The 17832-nt window shown below is 42.1% G+C and overlaps 2 protein-coding genes across 2 annotated transcripts; one reads left to right on the top strand and one right to left on the bottom strand.

Annotated features, from left to right (window-relative positions):
- The first annotated feature begins 1678 nt into the window (after positions 1–1678).
- LOC109473738 (dolichyl-diphosphooligosaccharide--protein glycosyltransferase subunit DAD1-like) lies at positions 1679–3062 on the top strand. Its single transcript, XM_019773737.1, has 3 exons — positions 1679–2020; positions 2411–2565; positions 2887–3062. Exons 1-2 carry the CDS (start codon positions 1801–1803, stop codon positions 2539–2541), a joined length of 351 nt encoding a protein of 116 aa, XP_019629296.1. The 5' UTR covers positions 1679–1800; the 3' UTR covers positions 2542–2565; positions 2887–3062.
- Positions 3063–5788: 2726 nt separating this feature from the next.
- Positions 5789–17785, bottom strand: LOC109473736 (E3 ubiquitin-protein ligase AMFR-like). The gene is given in 15 exon segments (XM_019773733.1): positions 5789–6376; positions 6493–6642; positions 6863–7290; positions 7587–7687; positions 7982–8121; positions 8123–8188; positions 8600–8710; positions 9237–9370; positions 10877–10972; positions 11675–11807; positions 11964–12004; positions 12339–12491; positions 13419–13583; positions 13857–13949; positions 17222–17785. Coding segments are annotated over 15 exon segments (2283 nt in total). The 5' UTR covers positions 17531–17785; the 3' UTR covers positions 5789–6213.
- Between the last annotated feature and the right edge of the window lie 47 nt (positions 17786–17832).

The raw sequence follows: 17832 nt of genomic DNA, 5'->3' as shown, positions 1-17832 counted from the left end.
CTTGTATATATTTATATCTTATACATATAATATGTTATTGTTTTTAGATGGATTTTGAAAATTCTTGTTGCCTAATTTGTTATGTCAGGTATATCAACTTCAACCATGGAGGTAGAAAAATTCTACCTCCATGTCAAATGATATAGCTGTGCTATAGACATTGTATGTGATATTCACATTCATAAAAGAAAATGACATTACATAAAATGACATTACATAACACATCCAGAATACATCTGATTCTGTATGAGAAAATATCTTGTCGGACTCTTCTGTTTTTCTTGAAATTCTTGTCTTGATAAAAAAGTCTTGATAAAACATGAAATGACACATGTACATAGATGTAGGTCTTCTGATCCGCTTCAACCTGACATTCACAGGTAAGTCTGACCAGAACAAATTTCTAGACTTTTTTCAAACTGGACATAATACCAGCATACCACATGTATACTAAAAGCCACCGCACCTGAGGTGTCGCCAAAAAAAAGGTCCTAGTGCAGTACATGACTATCTGCTAGAGGGGTGCAGACAGACTTTCCCCACAAAAGGTCCAGTAACATTATCATGTAACATTATCAAAGATTCAACCTTCTAAGTCAAACTTAGCCTGGTTACCTGACTTATTTTAGCTCCCCAGTAAGCAACTGAGACCAGAAATTAATTCTTCTTTAATAATACTTTTCTTTAAGCTGAATTGAAATTTTCAACTCGCTGTATGGTTGTCATACTAGAATAGATAGGTAGGTTGGTAGACACAACAGATGACTTGTTGGTGGAAGGCGCAACATATTTGACCCAAATGATGTGATAATGATTTATTAATTTGGGGGGTTGGGGCAGATCACTACAACACGAGCATCCCGCGAAGTAAGCGGGTCACTCGAGGGCGACCTGTACCCCCTAAAAAATTCTTCTAGCAACTGAGCTAGGAGCCGGTCGTCACCCCGGCTCGTTATTTTCCTTACTCATTAGTTTAAGGCATGAACCCGAAATAGGTTACCAGCTGAAAAAAGTATGAGTATTTGCACTTTTCGCTTGTGGTCTTATTGGGACAAAATTTGTTACAATTACAGTATTGTCCTGAAAAAGTATACCGGTTACAAACGTTCCGCGCATCTAAAAGCTAATACATATATGCGTTTAAGCAGAAACAAAGTGCAAGTAGAATTCAATGAGGAGTTTGTAGACATTTTATTGAAATGCAACGCCTTCACTACTGGTAATTATCATAATTTATTCATATAGATCTAGACGTCCACACAAGGATCGGGGAGAAGAAAGTTCACTTCACAAACGATCTGTTTAGAATACGCTGAGCTAATACGCGTTGGTACAGTATGTATTTTGTGTTTCACTTAGAGAAACCCCCGGATATAATCGAACAAGGCCAGGAGGACCCTGTTTACCTCAAAGGTGGGAGGGGGGCAGATAACGATTCACTGCGGTGCAGTAAAGTTTCTGCTAAAAATCTTACTGGCCTCTCTTGAGAAAAGCCCCGGAATTTCATAAACACAAAATAGCATCCCTTGTTACTTCAGTTAACAAATTTGCAACGCACGTCTACAAATGTAGCTCAAAATGGTTAAAAAAAGCCTTGCCAAAAATGCCAACCTTCCTTCCACCTTCGAGGTCCCATGCCGCATCTAGCCGCAAGGTGGCGTCCAGGACACGCCAACACCTGATTGCCTTCCCATGATCCTTTCCTCCCTTCCGCCATCTTGCCGGCCACGGTGGCACTGACCTGAGGACTCCTCCACGAAAACACCCACTTCTCGGCGACGTCTTGTTGTTTTTCCCGCCATGGCGACTTCTCAGGCGAACGTCTTCACCGTGGTGTCCAAGTTTTACGACGAGTACGTGACCACGACGCCGCAGCGGCTCAAGATCATCGACGCGTACCTGGCCTACATCATGCTGACCGGGATCTTCCAGTTCGGCTACTGCCTGCTGGTCGGCACCTTCCCGTTCAACTCTTTCCTGTCCGGGTTCATCTCGTGCGTGGCGAGCTTCGTGCTGGCAGGTGAGGCGAGGGGAGGGTTCCTAGCCGTAGTTGGCAGAATTTAGTCTCGATATATTGTTATGATTTGAGTAGAACGAGCAGCATGCTTTAGAGACCTAGTACTCTCAAGCAGGTCAGCTTATGCAAATTATACGGGATATATCATATGTAAACATCGTTCCTCTTTGATAGCAGTGCAAGCCAACACGAAATTAAACTGCTTCTCTGTGTGTACATGTCAGAATGGACCACAGTAAGAATAGCTACAGTTTGTACGCTAAATGTGGATCCTAATAAAGTCAAAATATGTTTAAAAAACATAAATTAAAAAAATATGTTTACTTTGTGTTAATAAAAAATGATACTCAAATGGTGATGAAAGTTCCAAATTCTGCCTCTATTTCTCCACAGTGTGTTTAAGAGTGCAGGTCAACCCACAGAACAGGAAGGACTTTCTCCACATCTCTCCAGAGAGAGCCTTTGCAGACTTCGTCTTCGCTCACATCATCCTGCATCTCGTGGTCATGAACTTTATCGGCTGAACCAGGCACAAGCTTCTTAGACAGGTGAGAGAGACTTTGAGTCCTTTCCAGATGAAGGTTAGATCAGTTTCCTCACCTATCATTCTTTTGACCTCAGCTGAGACAAGAAGTTAAGACTTTGATTGAGGTCTTTCAAGACCAACAAACCATCAGTTATAATATATTTGTCCTCATTGCTCTTAGCCTCATCTCTGATGTTGTGTTCCTAACATGTTACCAGGTATGACCTTGATACCGTTTGTGCATGTTTGTATGTTAACTCTGCCTCTTCAAAGTACTCAAGCATGAAATTTGTGTTGTACAGGACTGGTGTGTTTGACACATTTTGCTATTTTTTTTCCACAGATGCATTCCAGTCTATCAAATTAGGATCCGCTGTGGAAGTGACGAACAACTGTGCCACCTGTACCATGATGACAAGATGATCCCTCTACCCCTGCAACTTTTTGTACAACTGGTCAAAACATAATCACTTGATATTAAGTATAATGCAATTTTAATAAATTATCGGAATTGAGCAATTTGCTGTCTCTTGATCTTTATTCTTGGCTACCCATAGTTTATAGCCTAAACACATTTAATAATGTTAACTACAAACCTGCCTATTTTGTATAAAATAAGCCCCTTGTATTGCTTTTGGTGGAGAACACATGCCTTAAACTCTTCTATCCAGAAAAAAAAACAAGACTCTATGGTTTCAGCAAATCCTTTGTGTTTTTTTAATTCCCAGGCACTTACACATACTTTGCATACATCGTAACAACAAAAACAGCCCCTCCTCACAGAGAGGCTTCCCAAGCAGTGCTTAAAACAACCCTCCACACACATTGAAACCCACATGTATATCAACTTCATCACATATAACTTCAATAATTACAAAATTTTCTATTCACATCAAAGTTTGACCTGTACAGACATCACAGGCTAATTATCTAGGTGCTATACATATATTTGTATATTGCCAGTTACACTTTTAGGGGAGAAAATAGTTTGCCTCTCCTATTTACCATAGTCAGATTTATACAAACTTCAGGGTTTTTATCACAAGAGGGGGAACTGGTTAGTTACAACCTTACTTGCTACATGGGTATGTGGTCAACTACACTATGTACTGAAATTTGAACTAGCTACAGAAGTCTATACAGAAAGGGTAAGTGCCTTGCACAGGGATTCCTTCTTCCATACACTATAACTGGTGATATTGACAGCCATTTCAGTTAGAAAGAGAAGAGCAGTTTTGAGGTATGGGAGTGCAACATGACTTCATCATTACAACCTTTCAAGTTTGCAAAACTAATCAAAGCTCCAACTTAATGCTGAGCCTGACATTCTTTTGTTGTCTGCAACGTTGGAAGTTAAAATTTTCCGTCAAAAAATTGCAGGTGGCTAGCTCCAGCCCTGCGAATGCTAACAAATGTACCACCTCTTTCAAATGTGGAGTCATTTTCAAATTTCAGTATACCATTTGAATATCTTGTGTTAAGACTTTTTTACTGCAAATTTGACAATTTGAAAGTGCATGCTTCATTCTTTTTTTTTTCATAATAATTTTTTTCTGTCATAACTTTTGATTAAAAAAACATTTGACACATTTCTAAAGTGTCGTTCCAAATTTTGCGTGACCAAATTCAATTCCCGTTATAGCAGGCTTGCTGCCAACATGGTCACCATGATAGTCCATAAAATAGCTGATTTGCATATTGGTAACAACCACTGGCATGGCCAACTGTCCCAACATTTCTTTGGCACAGAAGAAAGCAGAGAGGAATAGGAATGTTCTGTGGCTGACTAAGTAACAGTAATGTAGCAGCTAGGACACTGTCTTGTGCACCAAGAGAGCCAGGCCTGTTTCAAGAGGATATAGATTCCAAACCTATTTTAGCTGCTGAGTCTCTTTTGTCCTCTCTGCAAATAGAAGGGGACGACAAAGACTTGGCAGCTAAATAGTTATGGACAAAGAGGATACATATCTTTTAAGACCACTAAATAAATCTTAAAATTCCATGTATCAGAGCACCAAAGTGTTATACAAACACGGTAAAAAGACTTCTATACCATTATCCCAGCAAATGTAGACAACATTTTTTTCATAATCAATGCTTGATACATTTTGCATCATAGTCAAAACAAGTTAGACATATCATACATATTAACTATTTTACATAATCTCTACATCTCTGTGTATATGTATATGAAAGCCTCTTTGATGTGAAGTTGTGTAGGCTTCAGATCAAGAACAACATTTCCAATTTAGAGACACGATTGAGCAACTGTTTACCTCAATAATGTCTCAATTACAACTAGAAAGGCCAATATTTGCTTTGGAGCAAATATAGCGATGGGTTCACCACATTTTACCACATGGCAGGGAAAGAATGAGAAACACAAGGGAAAACAATGCTTTACATTGATATAACTATAGTATGAAGTAACATACAACTAAGACTACAACAGTTGGATAGCTATTCCCTACATTATTGGTTAGGATTGCATAATGCAAACTGTTGATTTTCAAGATAAAAAGAAGCGTTCATAGCCCGCATTCCAATGCTGGAGCAGGAAAGCTTAAAATACCTACCAAAACACTTGAATACAGACATACTGTCAGTATGGCATGGCTCTGTGCAGGTGTAAATGAAGTTAAGCCAGTTAAATCCCAACAGCCAATCAGCAAGGAGAATAGAGGAAAGCTGCATGCCTATTGGTTGATGCCTTGCATGCCATTGTGATGACTCATGTCCAAATGTGGTAAACACTGCACACTTACACAGTAATACATTAGCTATTACACAGCCAAAAAACTCAAATAAAACCATTCTAAAAGCCTGTATCACAATAATTTAAAAAACGCCTAGGGGTATTTGCCCACTGTACCTCCATACCAAATTTCAGGACCTTAGGCCCTAAAATGAAGAAGCTGAATCCATTTAAAGATATGGCAGGAGGAGGAGGAGGAGAAGAAGGAGAAGAAACATCAGAAAAAGCAATATGGTTTCACCACACCACTTCGTGGTGTGGTGAACCCATAATAAATACCTTTTCACTTCATTAACTAATTGCCCTCTTTAATGTAAAGGGAATAACTTTTCAATTTTCAACCACACAAACCAGTCTTTAGTATAAGTATGACATTCATGCATGCACAATTTTCATGTGTTCCCTTTACAAAAGGAATCTTCCTGTTTTCAACATTAATTGTTTGTTCCATGTTTGATCCAGACTACAATCACTTCTATCAACACAGGGGAACTTTAGGGCCAACAAGTATGGTCTAAGAATTTAAGTTGAAGCCTAGACTTTCAATATGAACAACCCTGAGCAGCAGAAGCAGAAATAACAATTGGTGCTACCACTTCGGACATTCAATACACCATTTTTACAATTCCTCAAAGTGACATCTTTGTTCACAGGTAGGGTCTAACTATAGTTTCATTCATATGTAAATAAAAGCAATACCACATGTTACAACTGTCATCTGTACTTATCAACATACACTGTGTACTTCAAGTATTGAGTAACTGTGGAAAGCTAATGTACATTGTCTTGCCTTGAGTGATATTCATAGTAGTAGTATACTGTGAGCATCTAGTATCTCTTATGAGAGGTCCAGTTTACATCCATACTTCAAATATAACCTCTATGTTTTAGAATCTTTGCTAGCTGTAGGCGTGATCACTGCTGTAGTAGTCGTCTCTCGGCCGCTGCTGCAAGAATTCGTCGCCGCACGGACACTTCGTCCTCTGTTCTCCCCTCCAGCTGAGATGACGACGACAGTCTGAAAATGTCTTCCAAGCCTTCCGCTCCCTGTGTGCCTATTTCACGCTCAATAAATTTTCTGTAACAATAAGAGTTAAAAAGTTTAGAGGAAGTCCAACCACATACTCGACACATTACAGTGTACGAACAGACACTGGTATTTTACAGATTATCGTGACATGGAGTGTTGCCCACCTTCTTGCCTGCTCCATCAGTGCTGATTTCCTATCCGCTAACATGCGTTCCCGCTCTGTAGGAGACTTGGAGAAGCGGGACCCGAGCCCTTCCAGCGGCCCTGTGCTCCCGTGTGCACCACTGCTCTCACCACTCGCTTCAAAACTGCTGCTGGGGAACACGGAGGAGTGCAAACTTACTCTTCATTCACCACAATTTACACTTTTAGTTTCCTTACTGTTATTTCTGTTGAAAGGATGAAGACTATTCTCTGAAACATACCAAAATCAACATGAACACACCTACATCAACAAGATGTACAAAACTAACCTGCATGGCCTAACAATGCCAACACACCAAGAAAAGGTACAAGTCTGTCACACAGGCTCACCTTGCAGCACCAAACACAGCCTGGTCCAGCTCTACCCCTGCAGACATGTCTGTCCCTGCTGCAGCCATGCTGGCCCCTGCTGCAGTCATGTCTCCTGCTCCCATCTCCCTCTCCTCTTCACTCTCCTCCTCTGTAACCTCTGCTGACTCACTGTCTGTGATGAGGGAGATGTCCTCATCGTCATCATCATAGTCGTCCAGGTTTTCATGGCTGACGTTCGCGGCGTTGTCGGCCCCGTCGTGTGCTCCCTGCTGTGGTGGGAACTCGGCAGCGTTGTCGGCGCCGCGCCGGACGGTTGCGGCCAGCGGGATGTTGATGCGACTCTCCAGGATGTTGTCGGTGGTGATCTCCATGGACCGGGTCAGGCGCAGGTCGTCCAGGATGATGTTGAGGGGGACTTGTGGGAACATCTGCTGCACCTGGTGTGCCTGAGGAAACAGGTGCCAGTTCTTCAGAAAATGTCTTCTACCCATGTAAGCTTCTCCCAGCCAAAAGTCCATCTATGTACTAGTCAAACCTTACCTAAACCTATCTGTTCTATATGATGTAAGTCATGACAGAGCAGGCCATCAAAAAGGGTGTAAGACAATTTCTTTCATCACAACACAGCAAAATTTTGCACAACACATTAACTTCTATCCCTGCAAAAGCTCTCAATTTGCTCTCGGAAACCCATAGTACGATGAATGTAAGATTCATCCAGCCCAAAGGCTAACTTCCTTACCATGGCATCGAGCTGGGAGTTAGCTGCATGCTGAGGTCCCACCATGTTGGTGTGCATCACCTCAACAGAGAAGCTGGGCAGCCAGCTCGCAAAACGGGATCCTGCGGAAAGGGAACATTGGGAACTATTCAGATACATATCCCTGTATTTATAACAAGTGTGTTCAAAATTGCATTTGGAGGACCAAGAAAAAACAATAATAAAAAGAAAAAAATACCAGAAATTTTTGGACCAAGAAAAAGGGCAAAACAGTACCAGAAATTTCCATATGGTAAAAACTAGAAAGTGGCTTTAACTCTTGTTTATCATTAGCAACAAGATTCCATCAAATGACTATCAATGGGAAAACACTGCTTAGTACACAATAGGCTGACATAGGAAGATTTCTGTCTCACCATCAAAGTGGAAGAAGTGATTTCTCTGGTTCACCACCTGGGCGTTCATGTCGGGGGGTGGGGTGCCCAGCAGGGGGAGGGGGGTTGAGGGGCAGGTTCTGTGGGGGAGGGGGGGTGTTGGTGTTGCCGTTGTTGTCGGAGATGCTGAGGGACATGCGGCAGGTTGGACAGGAGGTGTCGTGTTCCAGCCAGGACCGAAGGCAGGACCTGAAACGTGAATAGATTAGTCAGGTTGGTAGGTTTGAGAAAATATGGCACAACCTGGAGAAAATTTACCTAACAAAATTACCATGCAGCAAGGAGTGGTACAGTTCATTCAGGCTATGATAGAGGTAACTTAGAAGTTATAGAAACATATGAATGTCCTTAAGGTTGTGTCACAGCATCAGTTTCATAGAACCTGCAACACCCAACAAGCAGCAAAGACTTGGACTTTCTCATATTTGTGATCTCCAATATAATAGTCACTTCAATTTTAGAAAAGACATTTGTCCCACCATATAAGATGATAACAAAAGGCGTATGCCAAAGTGTGAGTGGATCAAACTACCAATCCTTACACAGAACCTTAAATACAGAACTGTGTTCCACCATGAAGCAGGTATATGTGACACTCACGTGTGGAAGAGGTGTCCACAGGGCAGCTTCTTGGCGGTGTCCATGTGATCCCAGCAGATGGCACAGTCATCATTATTGGCAGTCAGCTCCTCCTGGGTCGCACTGGGGAACCTACAGGGGAAAGTGCATAAGGTGAAAGGTTTCATAAGACAGAATCAGGTCAGACTTTCCAATATCGCAACATTTTATTTATTTCTTACCAAAGGCATCCAATGCGATTTCAGAGCAGCAAAAACCAGACATTTTCTGAATAAGGCAATCTTTGTGATACTGACACATACTGCCCCACATTAGCACATTTCAACCAATATTTCATACTTTGGGTATTTAAAACTGCAGAAACAAGCCCCAAGATGAGTCCTTATTTTATGGGTGGTACCCTAAAAATCAGCCAAGGGCCCTTCCAGTAACCATTTTCCATCAGAATTTTGGGTATGTTTGCTCCATGAGGGTAAATCGTGTTTCCATTAGCCCTAAAAACTGCATTGAAAGCCTTTAATCTATTGGTTTGGCCGTTCAATACACTCAATCCTGGCTGCCAAACTAGCTTTTGGCTATTACAAAGGGCTTGCCCTGCTGACCCCATGCATATCTTGTTATACTAAATATCTTACATGACATTAATGACCACACCAACCTTGCCTCCATGCCGTTGACCACCCGTAGGTAGTTGCTGTGTTTGCGCATGCGGCGCTGGATCTCGTGGAACAGGTAACGCAGCTGCATGCAGATGACCAGGCTGGCCATGGACAGGAAGATGTTGCCCCACAGCTGCAGAGTGGGAACACAAAGTGGGGAGGTTATGAACCGTCAGTTTATGTACCAAAAGCTCTCTGTACTGTAAGGTGGTGGCTACAGGTAAGTCAGTAACCCCACCCTTAATTTCTTAACAATCCAGAGAATTTTCTCAAAAGCCAAAGCATGAATACTGTCATCCATATGGGTATGAATCTGCATTTCACTGAGTAAGTTGTACACTTCATCTTTGTATGGTGTGGGCATGATTTTACATGTTCTATTGGTGTTCAGCAAAGAGATTGTGGAGAGCCGTCAATGTCCAAAGGTTTTACATACATTTTCATACCTTCATTCATTAAAGTGATGTTTTAGTCAAGGGTAATGAATAACATTTTACAAGTCCGGATCCAAGTCCAGTGAACCGGTATACACCACTAGACTAATGATGTTGACGTACAACTGATGCCAAAAGCACACATGGATGTTGAGCCATGTGATTTTCTGATATTGCTCACAAATAATAAGAGCATTCAATAGAAATAGGACATTAAGGCTGCCTTTGATTCTAGCATCCTACAGTTTATGCACATTCATGGCTTCTGATTCCAGCCGCCAGCACGACACATGCACAGCTACAATGAAGCAGCTTTTCGGACATGTTTTTTTTTAAATCCAGGAAGCTACAAAATGTTCCTGTACATGGTAAGTGTTGCACATAGCACACAAGACCTACATGTAGCCCCTTCTAGTATACAATTTGAAATTATACACAAAACACATTAACATATTAAACAAGTTAAAACAACACATCTACATGCTAAGAGAAAAATTGCAGCCAAGACATTTTTAGCTCAGCACACCACACCTTAAATAGCAGCCAGGGCCAAAACATGTTCAGAGCACAATTGGGAGCTAACCCTGTCAAGTCTATTCAGTCTACTCCACTAAACCTGCACTGAATCTACATTTCATTTGTACATTGCCATCTGTACAATATCATGATCTGCAGCAGGCTTTTCCCCATGCAGACAGACAAACTGTTAGGGTGTGCATGATGCAGAACAGTCTAACCCACAAACCCGTGTAACGTCAGACGGGAGAGAAGTTCTCCTCTGGATCCGCTCAAACCAAACCTTAATCCTACACAGCTGCCATGGCAACAGATAAGCAGGAATAAAAGAAAGAAAAAATCATATATGAAAAAAAGGAAACTTGAGCCATCTACTGGAATCTTCCCCCTTTTCTCCTTTATCCTTTTCATCATACGACAATTCATGTCCACAACTGACTGTGTTGAAATGGAAAGTCAACTTTGTCTTGATGGGATTATCGAGTTTAATTCTGAAGAATTTTTTGTCACAAACTGTCCATGGAGATAATTTGTACAGCTCTTTCCTGGGAGGTACCATACTTAACACTGCCCTAACAACAATTTGATCAACTAACCTCAGAACCCCCCTTTTCTAGTGAAAAACAGGAAGAGACTGGGAGGGGGAAAATTCCGTAGACCATCGGCTATCGGAGCCCCGTTGGACTCACCCTGAGCTCCCTGGTGGGTATTAGCTTCTCCCTACTGCTGCTATCTGACCTGACGAACAGATGGTACCTCCAGAATATTCTCAGCCAGCGGTTCGTCTACACACAACACACCAATCAACCAATCAGTGGCTTTCATCTAAAACTGGACTGCTGATTGGCCCTCCCATCAATCTTGTAGCTCAGGGAGAATATCATGTATAGTTTGGCATCCTCAATACATCAATCCAACAACCAAACAATAACTTTGCAACTGCACGGTCCTACCGAGCACTAATAATATTCTGCATTTTAAATACATTATACACAATATGATCATGTGTACTGGCAAACTTAAGCATCTGCACACAAACTTTCAACTCAGAAGTGGGAATTTAGATCATCTGTAGCAAACCTTCCAGTTGTGCTCTGAACAAGTAGAAACAAGGAAAGAAAACAAGAAGAGAAAAAAAAGCAATCAGTTGAAAGCACTGTTTTGTTGCAAACAATCTAGTCTAAAAGCTAAGCTTGTACAATACCACAGTACCATAAAGCACAGTAGGGGGTGTTCTACTGTGTCAATACACTGTAAATTTGAAATGTTTGTGGTGGTTTAATTCTCTGGGTTTTTGCAGTGATCCCTCACTACAAAATGAATCTACAGTGTACCAACTGGCAGTTCCACCACAATTGTAATGTTGCAAGTAACATCAATAGAAGGCTGACTACTGTAAAATAGGAGTAGGCTGACTTATAATGCACAGTGCTGCAGTACCATCTACTACATATAGGGGGCATATACTGAGAAACTGCAGTACTAACCAGCATGTGTAGGTGGTGACAGAAGTCGACGATGAGAGCTGTCAGCTCCATGACCAGTTCGCTGTAGTACACGTATGTCCCCCGGTTCTCCCACGTGCCTGTGTTGCTCACGTCATACAGGTGAATAGCATACCTGTGAAAATACCATGTGCACTCTGTAATACAAGCCTTACAAATTCGTTTCAGAGAAACCTACATAACACAATTCAGAATTATGTTAGTTTTTGTTAACTTGTGATGTTGCTAAGATCACACCAATTAGACAAACATAAGCAAACAGCCCACCCACCTCACAATGACATATGTCGTCTTGATAAACAGGAGAAGACACTGGAAGAAATGATGCAGACAAGACAATGGTTAGATACACTAGCTGTACAAGAAATTAGTCAGTGTCTGAAATTCAAAATTTTCTTCCAATTCCTCTTTCAGCATTCTACATAAGTTATGAACATTTGAGATTCCCTTTCAGTGAAACCTCAAACCACAGAACTGCCTTACCCTGGCCAAAATAAAAGCAGCAGTGTCTTTTTAAATTTTCTGTCATCCGAACAATTCATAGTATATATATATTGTAGCTTCAGTTCCAATCTGGCCAACAAACAAGTAGTACAAGGATCAAAACTTGAATTGTGTCTATCACTACAACCCCAAACTGCCTCACCTCTGCCCCCATGAAGGCGGCAGTGTTCAGTCCGGCCTCCAGACCGACCAGAATACACACGCCCATCAGTCCACTACAGATGACCAGGACAGCGGTCAGCAGGGCCAGGACACGGGCGTGAGTAGCCATCGGGGTCGTGGGGGAGAAGGACAGCTGTGGGGACGAGAGAGAAATACATTCAAACCTGTACATATAGGTCTTAGTGGCCACTTCTGTATGAGAACCACCCTGTCATTATGCTTGATTTTGGGTTCAGAAAAAAGGACTAAAAACAGTGAAACCCGTATTCTGCGTAAGACCACCAGGCCAAAGTTAATGCTGTGTGCAGTGGCTTTCCATTGGAAAATGTTAACTGAGAAGTCCATCTCGTATTTTGTATAGGCCCTGGGCTTAGGTCTGGACTTGCAAGTCCGGACCTGAACCTAAACCTCTGAACTTCAATCCGGACCTGGACCTGAACATTGGTTTAGGTCAACACTACTAGCCAACATAGCTACTTTTTTTTATTTTGAACAGAGCAAAGGACTGATTACTCAATACTAAACCACACAAGCTGCAGCCAGACCTTACAAGTTGTAAAACTTGGCAAGCCTCCGAGGAGATGAGATAAACAGGCCGGTACCATGGGAACAGGGCGGAACTTGTTAAGCTTAGGTCATGGCCATGGTCCCTACACTAAGATATTTTTAGAAGCCGTATTTCTTTTCAGGAATAGCAAGAAAGGATGTCTGGAATTCATTAATGCTGCCGTGGACCTGCTGTGAGCCAAGGACAGAGACAAGGGGGGAAGAATTTAAATCAAAAGCGCTAGCCATTCCAAAATCTATATTAAGCACAGTGTCTGGAAACTTCATTCAAGTCAATCCTGTTGCATAAGCTTCATTCTTGCATCAGACTAGAAAATTCCATGCACTTGTATGTACCAAGGTGCAGACTTTGATTCTGATTTCATGTTGATATTCAACTTCAAGTACAGCATTCATGTCACTCAATCAGAGAGACCAGAAACTTTGTTCAGCAAACTATGCCTAGATATGAATAGGTACATTTTGTTTCATGACAACCTGAGGACTGACTTACGTATTCGAAGCGGTCTCGGCACAGTTGTGTCATGATGTGCAGGAACCCCAGCAGTGTGAACCAGGCTGTCCACATCACCACCTCCTCCATGTTCTGTACGTTCAGAACCCCGAAGATGAAGATGAACTTGTAGAACACAAAGTTCCAAAACTTGTCCTTGATGTGCTGTGGGGAGGACAGAAACAGTAAAATGTCACTGCAACTTTACAGGGACGCTTCGAAAATGCAGAAAATATGCTTACTTACTTGTTAAGCAAGTAAGCAAATGCTGAACAAAATGTTAACATAGATGATAGAAATGCAAAAATTTCACAAACAGCCAAGTGCTCTCCTGTATGAACAGCTAATTTTGATGGACAGTCAGAACAATGCTTACAACCCCTGCATATGGAACTCTTTCTACTGCCTAAGGCAATGAAAGTAACTGGTTTGACTAACCTGTCTCTCTGACACTCTCAGATCTCCGAACACCAGACACTGGATGGCCTTCCCCAGCAGGATCAGGCAGCAGTACGCAGTGTTGATCCATGTCTGAAACAGATGTCACACAATTACATTCTACACAACACAGAATACTATACATGTCTACAAACAATGATCACATCCAAGACATTTTGAATTCCTACCACAGGAAAACCAGAACAGCCACCTTTAACCTGTAATTTACAGGGAAATTTTGAGAATACAGAAAAAAACAAAACTTCCAATTTGCCCTCAGGAATATTGATGCAGTATTCTGCACCACAAATAACACATTGCATAAAACAGAAATATCTATTCTACTTTAAACACTGCAACATAAAGCATTTCAAAAATTCCTAGTAAGGCCCAGCTGGTCTTACCTTTGGATGGTAACACTCAAAACAGTGCAGATATGTATAGAAAGGCATCTTCACAGACAGAACTAATATCTGAGTCTCTAAACACAGAAGTTACAGGACAGGACTCTGCTGTGCTGTAGTACGCTTGCTGGCGATGTGGCTTGGCTTTATATACATCTGCTAAGTGCCCTGTGGTCTCAGACTGGCCTGTACGCATGCCTAGTACAGGCTGAGAGTCATTACAGGTCAGAAAACATGCAGATTTAATCAACACAGCATGCCAAGTTCACCAAAGCACAGACCTCTTCAACTTTCCCCAGATGTTTCTGGAGAGTTCTTGGCTATTTTTAGACTGGAGTTGCTTTCAAGTCCAAGTATAAAAGCAGTGTTTACTGGCAGGGACCCTACTAACACAGGTGGTCACCATTAAAATTGTTTCGGCAACCTTGCTCCGAGTCCAAGAAAAATATGTGCTGACACATACAGAGTGGATTGTTTCTAATTTTAGCTAGTGGTTAATTTTGGACGGATACATGTGTTTTTCAACTTTTCACAAGTAATTTTACAGACCTGTGTGTTAAGCCTTAAGGGTGATTCACTAGAGCTGCAAGTAGGAAATTTTGCATTTCATGCAACAACAAGGGTAAGTACATGTAGGAAACCCTGGAAGCTCCCTTAATTTGCAGCTCATCAGTCATTTGTCAGTACAACTACAAGTCTCCAATGCTACCATAATGACCACAACAGACGTCATGAAATTTTGAAAAAGGTAAGATTTGTACGGTGAGTTCAACTTTATGTTCAAGGCATGGCTGTCCTCAAACACAGGATAGCTGGTTCCTTACATCCCCCTCCGGGTACTTGTATAAGCTGGTAATTAAATTAAACCTTTGAACTTGTGATGCTGAAGTGGCATCGATATCCTCCAATGTGCTCTTTTGCCTAACTCAAGAGGCACATTACACAGTTAGGCAAATATTTCACCCATGTCCACCTTTGACTGCACATGTTGGTTCAGGCTGCAGATATTCTTTTACAAGAAAACAATTACAAATTCTAGACAAGTAGGCCAAGGCAACTTAACATATTTTCTGGCATACTTGTACGCTTTCTTGACAGGGTGGTGTCATTGTGACAGAGTAATCGCTGGGGAAACACGGTTTCTGTCGTTTCATCACAAATGATAACATGTAGGTTTAGCTAAGTTCATCTATATTTGGAGCATGCCATGAGTGTCAGAGGGCTGCATGGATGTGACACAGACTGGCCTTGTCACACTTTCAGGGACAGGTGAATAGCATACTAGTACCTGAAAATATATATTATTGTATTGTACTTACATTACCATTAACCAAGATTGTTTCATACAAACATAGATGGAATGGAATGGAATTCTTGTAATCATTGTAGATACTAAAACACTAGCTTTTCACATATGGCTTACTTTCAGTTGCCCTACATTCTGTAATATGAGACCAGTTTGATTTTGTATGTAATGCAACACAGTCCTATATCATTTTCTTTCCTCAAAAGTTATCAGGGCTCATAATACTTCAGTTATGCTTTCTACAATATCGTGATTATAAGCCCTACAATATGTGATCATGAATTCCTTTACTTTAACCTGCCAAACTGCAAGTTTTTGTACATAATGCAGGTGGTTAATTCTAGCCCTGGTAATGCTAACAAAGACATTCAAATGTTCCAAACATGAGAACACAACAACATACCTTAACACCTGTTACTTGTTTAAATGAGTGACCAAGCCAAACACACGTGCCTTTGCATTATAACAGTAACACATTAACAGGTGGCAAGCCAATAAAAAGGCATTATGCAACTAATTAGCAACTACTTATTAGGTGTGACTTATACCAATACACATCATCTATTCAAATCATCATCAAATGTGTATCAATTTCATGAATAGCATGTCGTCCACATGTGCATCCAATTTAGGATTTTTTTGCTCACAGATAACCCTCCCCAGACAGATTGCACACTCTAACAAGTGTCTGCAGACAGAGATGCTGTGAATCCTCTATGCCTGCTGAACAATGATTTACACTCTTCTAGAAGTCCTTGGAAAGGGCAATGAAACTACTGACCCCATATTTGAGGAGAGCCACACCTCAAGTTAGCCGCGGCGACTGTTGCAGGGCTTCTCTTGCCTGCAGTCTTTTACATTAGCCCTAACAACAGTCGCGGAGCAGTGCATTGGGCCAAATGAACAAACATGCGTTTTACCGTGCCGGAACACTTTGAGACCGAAGTTTGCACGTCCCTAGATTCCTAACAGCCTCACCTAACGTGCCGGGGTGTTTTGCGCGTCAACCGGCCCCTGTCCGGCTCGTACCGCCACTATTTGCGATCGCTCCCCATGTATTCATAAGCCGAGTGGCCGCCATCTTGGTCAGCCGCGCGCTGAATCAGCTCCTTGCAAATGTGCCGCTACTTTTCTGATCCATATAAATAGCTTATCAGAAACATAGCGGCAAATTTGCCGGCGGCTGATTCCAATCAAAAATGGCGGCCAACTGTTATGTTTTACGTGGGGAACGATCGCAAATAGTGGCAGTACGAGTCGCGCAGGGGCCGGTTGACGCGCAAAACACCCCGGCACGTTAGGTGAGGCTGTTAGGAATCTAGGGACGTGCAAACTTCGGTCTCAAAGTGTTCCGGCACGGTAAAACGCATGTTTGTTCATTTGGCCCAATGCACCGCTCCGCGACTGTTGTTAGGGCTAATGTAAAAGACTGCAAGCAAGAGAAGCCCTGCAACAGTCGCCGCGGCTAACCTCAAGTATGTTTCAGAACCCAAGTTTATGGTACACCCATGATGTGTGCAATGGCTGAAAGCGACCTGTCCCACTATGCAGATTGTACTTAGACTAGCTCTTTAGTATTGATCTGGAGAGTTACACCTTGGGGTGCTTTACCGATTATGCAATACAAACAAACTGATGACATATCACCAACTCACCCATATACACCACGTCTCCTCCAACATAACCGACATCATGGCCTTGGTGTAAATAGTCCGGTTCAGTTCTATCTGCACCGGCTGAGGGATGGGGTTCGCCCCTAACACATCCTTGCCCCACGCCCACCAGCGAGCGTCCGCCCCGGTGGGTTCGGGGGGAGTGGGCGGGTTTAGGTCCTCCAACCCCCTCCCCTCCAGTGTCACCTGTTTGTGTGCGTACATCAGACAGAAGCCAAGCAGCGCGATGCTGCACGCCGTGTAGGCCTTCAGGCTCGGCAGCGGAACGCGGTCCAGCAGAACGAACGGCATCCTGACGTTCTTCGGTTTCCCTTCTTTCAAACTTACGGTGCTCTACCGGGCAACGACATTTCAAACAAGTGAATCTGAGTCATTGTCGTCGAGAAGTTTCTGTGCTACGTTCCCTTCTCCGCCATGATGGCCTCCCGGAAGAAAACATGTCGTACTGTAATTAGCTTATTATCCATCCGCGTTCGTTTTTATTGTGAACTTGACAATATCACAAAACATGCCATCCTCAAGTATCAAAAAAGCATAATGGTACAAAACGTATTCTTTATGCGCTTCTAAAGGTTTTCATATTACCATAATAT

This window comes from Branchiostoma belcheri, unplaced genomic scaffold (assembly GCF_001625305.1).
Source record: "Branchiostoma belcheri isolate BF01 breed outbred unplaced genomic scaffold, Haploidv18h27 scaffold3, whole genome shotgun sequence".
NCBI classification, from domain to species: Eukaryota; Metazoa; Chordata; class Leptocardii; order Amphioxiformes; family Branchiostomatidae; genus Branchiostoma; species Branchiostoma belcheri.
Note: the sequence above shows the minus strand (reverse complement) of the source record. Positions and strands in the feature narration are given on the sequence as shown.

Excerpts from the sequence above, each read along its gene's own strand:
- LOC109473738 (XM_019773737.1), top strand. The coding sequence starts at position 1,801 with ATGGCGACTTCTCAGGCGAACGTCTTCACCGTGGTGTCCAAGTTTTAC. Across the intron at positions 2,021-2,410 it reads GGCGAGCTTCGTGCTGGCAG|TGTGTTTAAGAGTGCAGGTC; the intron begins GTGAGGCGAGGG and ends ATTTCTCCACAG.